Source organism: Myotis myotis, unplaced genomic scaffold (assembly GCF_014108235.1).
Source record: "Myotis myotis isolate mMyoMyo1 unplaced genomic scaffold, mMyoMyo1.p scaffold_m19_p_2, whole genome shotgun sequence".
Classification (NCBI taxonomy): Eukaryota; Metazoa; Chordata; class Mammalia; order Chiroptera; family Vespertilionidae; genus Myotis; species Myotis myotis.
In genome coordinates this window covers 3,930,430-3,939,531 of record NW_023416324.1, presented here as the reverse complement: position 1 = coordinate 3,939,531, position 9,102 = coordinate 3,930,430, and the positions used below count along the sequence as shown (strand labels likewise).

Sequence of the window (9,102 nt, the reverse complement as noted above, 5' to 3'; positions counted from 1 at the left end):
AAATGAGGTTCTGGAATAGAAATCTCTTTACTGCCATGTGTTTTGGAAGCATGAAACATGCGTAGTTGTTGACAGTTGAATTATACTAGGGAGCTCAACACCACCGACAAACTTCATGACTCAAGGGAAACAAACTCAACTCAACTCAATACAATTAGAAACCATCCGCCTCTCATCCCTATCAGAGCGTCTGCCCCTGAATCGGAAGCTCCGTGCATCGGTTATTAGAGTCTTATCTTTCTAGTCATTCAGGCTGAAAACGAACCCAATGCTCAGCAAAGCCCGGTGAGAGAGCTAACGGGAGACAATGTCCCTTATTAAACTTCCTTATAAGATGGGAGGATGGGCTTATAATTCTGGTAATTTCTCATGTCTAGATTTAAAAAATATTTTTTTGAACTAGGGTATTTAAGCACCACCACCACCACCACCACCATTTCCGGGCACAATAAAAGTGAGCTAGCTCTTTAAGGAGCCGGCAATCAACCTTGGTCGCAGGAGCGGGGACCGAGAACAGGGCTCACCCATCACTGCCCACATTCCCGCCCATGGCCGGCCGCGCTCTGACACACCTGCAAGTACCTGGGCTTGACTGGGCTTGACTTCTGGAAACACATCCAGGAGCGAGGCCACCGGTAAACCGTTCTTTGAAACTCTCACATTTGGTGCAAACTGGGGATAGGGGATGGCTTCAGGAAAATGTATATAGTTTAAAATATTTAATGTCAGAAAGTTGTTTTTTAAAACGCAGCAGCCCGAAAACTTAGGAGTATCAATCTGTATGAGACTTGGAAATGTACAAAGAGAAAACAGCTGGGCCATCTGCTCTGGTCAGCCCGTGTCACCGACACGTGTCACCCCTACCTGCCGCGAGATTGGACATTCAGGTTAGAAAACACGTGCACTCTGACTTTAGCGGTGTCTGTGTTTCCAGCGTTACCATCCTATGTTTACAGCACCGTGAAGTGAAAGAGCACAAAAACCAAAGTTATACTTAAATTAAATAGCATGATTTAATTTACTTGCTGCTTAATCCTGAATCCTCTTAAATTAAAAAAAAACAACAAAAGTTAAAATTAACTATTAACGTTAATGAATTTAAACCTTCCAGAAAACATGAATCCAAAAGGAAATGTCCAACAGGTAACTGAGCCACATATTTTATGGCCTTTCCTGTATCGGCCTCGAACATTCTAAACATCAACGGGAAAAAAAATTCTGTATCGAGTTTTTCAGTTTTATTCTTCCGGAGCACAGTTTTCGGGCCTGTTACTGAGGACGGTCTTCCAACAGGTACACGATTAGCTCATAGGTGGACAGCACAATGGCTGTGTTTGGGATCTGCCGGATGAGCTGGGCAAAGAGTCCTCTATAGAAGGCAAGGTAGCCTTCTTCCCGGAAGACCAGCCGAGCGGTCTGGACAAAAGACTTGTACTTGGTGCCCTCCTCCCGCAGCCGTGTCCTGATCACTTCTGCAGAGAGAAACACACGCTTTATGTGACAGATAAATTGCATTTCCCGGTAATAGGAGGAGAATTCAAAGCACACAGCTTTATAATTATCAACGTATACCTCTGCCCACGTGCCACCTAAAATAATAAATTATGTTAAGATCTCAAGAGATGCCCTGGCCGGGTAGCTCAGTTGGTTAGAGTGTCATCATGATATGCCAAGGTTGCGTGTTTGATCCCGGTCTGGGCACATATAGGAAGCAACCAATGAATGCATAAGTAGGTGGATCAACAAACTGATGTTTCTTTCTCTCTCTCACCTCCCTTCCCCCTACTCTCTTAAAAAAAAAAAAAAAGCTTAGTTTGAGTGGGACTTGATTTTAAGATAGTTTATAGTTTTCAACTCCAATGAAGTAAATGCTGTAATTTCACCGAAAGTGAAAGTATGGAAAGTATTAAGTGTGGAAATATCGTCCACAGGACTTTCTTTTCATGTACTCCCCAACTTTCTCCTCCTCGAGTCCTCTGCTCCGTCCGGCTTAAACGCTGCCTCCTCCTTTTCCAAACCTTGGCCCACCTGGCCCTGCCTCACCTGGGTGCCCACACATGACACTGCCTGTCACCGCCTGCCAAGCAGACCTCTGCCACCCTGTCTCCCTATCCGGCAGCCGTCCGCCTCTTCTTCACGAGCCCCGAGGCCGCCAGTGCCCGGCACACACCGGGACTCCGCCACCTGTTACCGAGTTCACCACGTGCACCTGCCACAGCTGACAGCACAGCAGGCTTCTGAAAGCAAGGCTTGTTTTTCATGGCACAAAAAACAAAGCTATTATTTTAATAGTAGCTCAGAAGGACAGTAGGCCTATCATTCTTTTTAAAAATAAACTTAAAAGCCCTAGCTGGTTTGGTTCAGTGGATACAGCATTGGCCTGCGGACTGAAGGGTCCCCGGTTCAATTCCGGCCAAGGGCACATGCCTGGATTGCAGGCTCAGTCCCCAGTCGAAGGCAGCCACTCAATGATTCTCTCTCATCATTGATGTTTCTATCTCTCCCTCTCTCTCCATTCCTCTCTGAAATCAATAAAATATATTTTAAATAAATAAACTGAAAAATAAACTTTAAGTGGAAAATAAAATTCAAAGTGGAAGCTGAGAGATTTTAAGTTTGGTTCCTTTGTCATTTTTTTTTTTTTTTTTTTTTAAGTCAAGGATAAAATCCAGATTTTTGGCTTCTTGAAAACATCAGAAGTTCTACAACACAGGCCCACGTTCTGCACAGCAAGTTTTGGGAACTGGGGTTGAGTGACACTGAGTCCCTGCCACACACACACACGCCGAGGGGCGTGGGGGAGGCCAGGCCCACTTGGCTCGGGTCCCTCACTACTTGCAGGCATGTGCACTTCAGTCGGCTCCAGGGTCCAGGCACACTGACAAATGGCACAACCTGACGGCTGTCACTGCTCTGGGAGAAGGGTGGCACGTACCGTGAGGATAGGCGACACAAGAGGCACATCCCTTAGACACAGCAGCAGCTGCCATGAGTCCAAAAAAACTTGCGGAATTCTTCTCAGTCCCATTTGCAGAGGGGGTGAGTGGAGAGTCCTTCAGATACTTCTTCAGACTTTCATAAATAGCAAAGCAGATGACAGTTTCTGAGATCCCCGCATACGAGGCAGTTAATCCCCGATAGAAGCCACGAATGCCTTCCGTCTGGTACACGTGGCGCGCGCACTGGAGCGTGTTCATCTGCTTGCAGCCGCGCACCCTGTGACAGAGACCAAGAACAGGCCATCAGACCATGAGTGAGCGGGCTCCACAGACACTCGCCGGATGGAAGGCAATCAGTGGGCGACACGTGTCCTCCCCGCACGGAGGGCAGCTGTGCCCGGCTCACGGCGACGCCAGGTCCACAGGCTGGGCCACCCGGCCGGCCCACAGAGAATGTGCGCCCATATAGGAGTCACAAGAACATGCTCACAGCCTCTGGCCCGAGTTTGGAAAGAGCTTCGTGGAGGAAGACATTCCTCACAGAGAAAATCTAACCAACATGATCCAGTCCGTCCAAACACCGAAAGAGGCACCGGGCCAGAGAGGAACTGCCGTGCAGGCGGGAGGCGGGCAGTGCCGGGGGGAGGCGGGCAGTGCCGGGGGCAGGCGGGCAGTGCCGGGGGGGGGGCACGGGCAGTGCCGGGGGGAGGCGGGCAGTGCCGGCGGGAGGCGGGCAGTGCCGGGGGGGGGGCACGGGCAGTGCCGGGGGGAGGCGGGCAGTGCCGGGGGGAGGCGGGCAGTGCAGGCGGGAGGCGGGCAGTGCTGGGGGGGGAGGCGGGCAGTGCCGGCGGGAGGCGGGCAGTGCAGGCGGGAGGCGGGCAGTGCTGGGGGGGGAGGCGGGCAGTGCTGGGGGGGGAGGCGGGCAGTGCCGGGGGGAGGCGGGCAGTGCCGGGGGGGGGAGGCGGGCAGTGCTGGGGGGGGAGGCGGGCAGTGCCGGGGGGAGGCGGGCAGTGCCGGGGGGGGGCACGGGCAGTGCCGGGGGGAGGCGGGCAGTGCCGGGGGGAGGCGGGCAGTGCCGGGGGGAGGCGGGCAGTGCCGGCGGGAGGCGGGCAGTGCCGGGGGGGGGGGGGGCACGGGCAGTGCCGGAGGGGGGGGGGGGAGGCGGGCAGTGCCGGCGGGAGGCGGGCAGTGCCGGGGGGAGGCGGGCAGTGCCGGGGGGAGGCGGACTCGCTGGGATGTGAGGCACAGTTACAGATACGGTGCAGATGTGTTTTAAGACGACACTAAAGGAAAACCCGTCAGCCTTCGGCAGGATGGAGAGTGTGAGGGCGCTCTCAACCCTGAGGTAATCGAGATTCATCAAAGGATTCTAAGCAAATGATATGTTCAAAATTATTAGAACTGCTGCATCTCAGAAGGTTCTTTCAGGCAGGATGGGACGGGGAAAGGTGGAGTCAAAGGCCAATATCGAGGCCACTGTGGTCACTGGAGAGGAAGAACAGCCACAGCAGCCCCCCTGCCCTTGCAGGGGTTCCTGCTCTCTCCCCTGTCCTTTCTAGGAGCTTAAGTTGGACTGGATGAGCTGGAAGTTTCCAGTGCCCCACACAGTTACACAGGGCTCTTAGATCGAATCCTATCACAAACTTCACTTAGCATCACTACTCCTCTGAAATCACGGTAGTTATTGGGCCACGGCTTGACTTAATATATTAAGTAATCTTAATATATATCGTAATTTTAAAAAACATTAATAACTGCATTTCAGCAACTGGTTTCCATGGCTTCTACTATTCTAAAGGGTCTGCAGACTTCGCCGGACCACCAAAGGAATCTACAGGCTGCAACGGGTTTCAGGCAGAAACCAGAGTCCGAGGGCCTTGGAGAGAAAATGGCCCTTCCCAGGCCTGGAGGCATTCGCTGCTCTCCCTCATTGTAAGGCGCCTTCCCGCCTGAAAGAGAAGCATCTGGGGAGAGTCCCTAGCGCTGCAACTGGGGTGGGGCCCGCCAAGCGCAGGGACCCCCGATGGTCTGCGGAGGTCAGCACTGCACACCAGGGGCCACAGCTGAGCGAACTTGTGACCACCTCTGCTAGTCTTTGTCCCCACAATGCTTGACAGCACGACTCTCCAAGCAAAAGGAGCTGCTGTATGCTCACATTCAGAAAGAACAAGACTGTGTACTGCACTCCACAGGGAGCTGGGGGAGAAATATCCCCAAGAATTCTTATGTTAAGGAAGCAACAATCAATAACTTACTTCCGTTCTAGCTGCATCCGGGTTTTAACCATCCATATAGGATTCATTAGGGAATTTGTGACAAAAGCTGGAAGAAAAAACACACCAGAAAATGTCATCACTGAACACAGCCAATGCTGATTAAAGCTGTCTATTCCATCTGAAATCAGGCTTTCCATGGTTTCATAGCAAAAATGGACAGCAGGAAGCAGGACATTTCTGTATCGCACAGGAAGCTCCAGTCCCTAAAGTGTAGCTTCTATTGGCATGCTGGACCTCAAAGTCTCTCCAACTTCTGGAGCCCTGACTAGGGTTTCCAGCCTGTAGGTGGTGCTGTTGGTATTGCTGTCAATGTGATGCCCACGGTAAACATGAACCACGCTATAACTCAATTTATAAGCATCAGATCCAGAAATAATTTGTTTTTAAGGGAAGCTGCTGTCTTAATCCAAAAGGTTGCCTTTTATCAAACTTAAAATGAACTAAATCTCCATGTAACTGAATCCAAAGGCAGACATTTTAATAGCCACTAATGTTTCAGGAAAGTGAAGTTTTACCATCGATCTGTGTCCTACAAGAACCATTTGTTGGTGAGTCTCCCATCTCAACACGGCTCGTCACTTCGTAGTGACAGAGCGAAGCAGAGTCAGGCACAGCCAGTGACCCTCCTGTGACCTCGCCCTCCCCAGGCCCGGGCGAGGCTGAAACATGGCCGCAGGTTTGCTTTAGGTCCCAAGGGTTCTTCTAAGCGAATGCTGTCCAAGTTAAGCCTGATAACCAGTGTTTAGGTTACAGCCAACCCCTATCGGCCTCAAAGTGCAGGCTCCTCGGAGCTGCGCACTCAGCACACGCCTTTCTTGTTTAACATTGGTTCCGAGGGGTCCAGAGCAGCCTCTGTAACTCCTCAGAGGGGCTGCTGGTGCTTTATTTGAATAGAGAGGTGCACACACTTACAGGCTGGCAGAGGCGGAAATTCCTTATAGAATGCCAATTGAAGTTCTCTAGAATACCTTTCTAGTTAAACAGACATAAACATAAATCCGTGAGGCATGGCCCTCTCTCCGCAATCTACAAGTCCATGCTTTTGTGGCCAAGCATTTCCTGGGGGGAAACCCTGTTATAAGTTTCCTATAGTGAGCAGGATGACTCCCTCATGAGGCACGCTCTCTGGCCTGTTCCGGTCCCACTAAAAGCCCACCAGCCCCGACCCTCATCGTAGAGCCCAGGGATTAGCACAGAGTGCCAGCTGTGCACAGGGTGTGCTGGGCACCAGGAGTCATAAGAAAAGGAGCTTGAACTTTAGAAAGCAATGTCATGAAACAGACATGAAAAGCACATGAAAATTCCTTGGGAAGAAGCACTGAACCGAATTAGCATGCGTGGAACATGTACATGTTGAGGCAGAATAAAAAGCTTTAGTGGCCAAAGAGATAGGAACAGGCTACAAACTGATCTTAAACATGTTATTTTATCGGCTCTAACATAAAGCCGATAAACAAAAATGATTTCAGATGGAGAAAAGGCAGAGAGCTCATTTCTAATTCCTAGAAAAGGCTGCTGGGCACAACACATGCTTTCTCCACCCACGGGTAACGGTAACGTACCTGCAGAGCCAGCTGAGAAAATGTGCACAATGTTGCTGTTAGGCACGAAAATGCCATTGAACTGCTCTTTGGCTTTGGAGTAACATGCAAAGTACACAGCCCTGTCAGAACAAAGGGAGAACATGATAAAGACATCGGCACACACTGCCAATAGGATGTCCCTCCGCAACCTCTGAGACGTCAGGTAAATAATATGGGCAAGAAGTTACCACGTAACAAAAGCTCGGCCTCATCTGTGCTAAACCCAAACCTGCTACAGGCGCCTTCAGAAGGTCCTGCTCGCCCCCCAGAGAGTATACGGTGGAGGGAAGAGTCCAACATAACAGAGGAAAATGAGACTTTGGTAATATGCGTGCGAAGTCCATTTATATTCTTCATTCTGTTGGTGCCAATCCTTTGAGCACCAACATATACTGTAACATTTAAAATTTGTAGTATTTCTAAAATATACCACACTTGTCCTGCCTCACACCAAAATGAGCATGTGATTGGGGGAGGGGCAATGCTGCTGACCACACCCACTCACTTAGAGAAGATCCAGGGATGAGAGCAGACTCGTTTTCAACTCAGTACAATAACTAGAATCTCTTTCTCACCATGAACTAAAGACACACCAACAGTTCTCACTATTCCCATTTGTCAGGTTTGTTTAGGCAAATCCTGCACAGAAGAGACTGGCCACCTAGCAGTATGGCCCTTCCGTGGGAAAGGACTCAGGACATTACATTTGTATGAAGGGAGCCAGCTGAAAGTTCAATGCTTACCTTGATGGTGCAACTCCAACCAAATTTGGACCCAAGCCTCTAAAAAGTGACTTTGGTCCCTCCTTCTCCAAGATTGACCTGAATAATACAAAAAAGATCTAGATTAAAATCCTCAGGCAAGGCCTATGCAAAGCAAGTGTCAGCCTTCCGTTAGCGCCTTGCATAAAGAATAATAGGTTGTTGCACGGCCGACGTGGTTTGGTGGCTGAGTGTCCACCTATGAACCAAGAGGTCACAGTTTGATTCCCAGTCAGAGCACATGCGCGGGTGGCAGGCTTGACCCCAGTCAGGGTGTGCAGGAAGCAGCCGATCAATGATTCTCTCTCATCATTGATGTTCCTCTCTCTTCCCTTCCTCTCTGAAATCAATAAAAATATTAAAAAATTTAAAAAAGGTTAATAAATTGTTTACAAGACCCCAGGCTACTTTACGATTATATTACAACACAGAATCGGAAGGCTGAAGAACACAGCTGCAGTAACAGTGAAAATCTGCGCTTCGGCAGCATCAGTCTGACATGTTTGCAAGAAGCTTTTTCCTTGTTCACGCAGGAGCAAGACACTCCAGGTTTGTACGAGGAGACCCTGTAGGCACAACGAGCACTGGCGAAGGGGCTGACCCCGGGACAAGGCCCCACTATAACAAGGTCCCTGAGAAACACGTTCAGAGAGGTCTCTGGATGGGACTTCTTCTGGATTTACTCCTTATTTAGAGTAACCCCATCGTCTCGATGTTTACTTATTGTGGGCAAGCCCTAAACAGATGTAAGGAATAGAAAAGGCTAATAATTTCATGGGCTGGATGGAAAAGCCTCGTACCTCAAGTCCAAAGAGAATACTGTGCCTGCTTTTTCTTTTTAATGTTTTTCATTGTGGTAACATATATGTAACATAAATTTTTACCATTTTAACCATTTTAAAATGTACAGTTCAGGGGCATTAAGTGCATGCACACTGTTGTGCAACCATCGCCAGCATCTGCCTCTAGAACTTTTTCATTTTCTCAACTAAAATTCCATACCCACGGAACACGAACCCTCCATGCCACCCCTCCCCCAGCGCTGGGCACCCACCATTCTACTTCTGTCTCTCTGAACCCGAGTGCTCTAGGGCCTCATGGAATCACACAGTATTTGTTCTTTTGCGACTGGCACATTTCACTTAGCATAATGGCTCAAGGTTCACCCATGATGCAGTACGTGCCAGAATTTCCTTCTTTGTAAAAACTGAGTAACATTCCATTCTATAAATGGGCCACGTTTTGTTTATCCATTTATCTGTCAATCGACATTTGGGTTGCTTGCCACCTTTTGGCTACTGGGAAAATGCTGACATAAATGTCCAAATATCTATTCAAGTCTCTATATCCAGAGATGGAATTGCTGGATCATATGGTAATTCTAGGCTTAATTTTTTGAGAATTGGCCATACTATCAACCACAGCAGCTGCACCATTTTACATTCCTATCAACAACACACATGGGCTCCAACTTTTCCATATACTTGCCAACATGCTTTAAAAAATAACTGTTAAATATAGTTTCTGATCAACAGTGACTGAC

The 9,102-nt window shown here is 49.2% G+C and overlaps 1 protein-coding gene across 2 annotated transcripts in view; it reads right to left on the bottom strand.

Moving 5' to 3' along the window:
• Positions 1 to 988: 988 nt before the first annotated feature.
• The window catches only part of SLC25A33 (solute carrier family 25 member 33), a 28,528-nt gene continuing 20,414 nt past the window's right edge, over positions 989 to 9,102 (bottom strand). For both annotated transcript variants that reach the window (XM_036349701.1, XM_036349702.1), the window contains 5 exons: positions 7,542 to 7,619; positions 6,778 to 6,878; positions 5,195 to 5,261; positions 2,936 to 3,216; positions 989 to 1,472 (listed from right to left, as the gene is read on the bottom strand). In XM_036349701.1, coding sequence (XP_036205594.1) covers positions 1,270 to 1,472; positions 2,936 to 3,216; positions 5,195 to 5,261; positions 6,778 to 6,878; positions 7,542 to 7,619 — 730 coding nt within the window. In that variant the 3' untranslated portion in view covers positions 989 to 1,269. The remainder of the gene's footprint in view (positions 1,473 to 2,935; positions 3,217 to 5,194; positions 5,262 to 6,777; positions 6,879 to 7,541; positions 7,620 to 9,102) is intronic.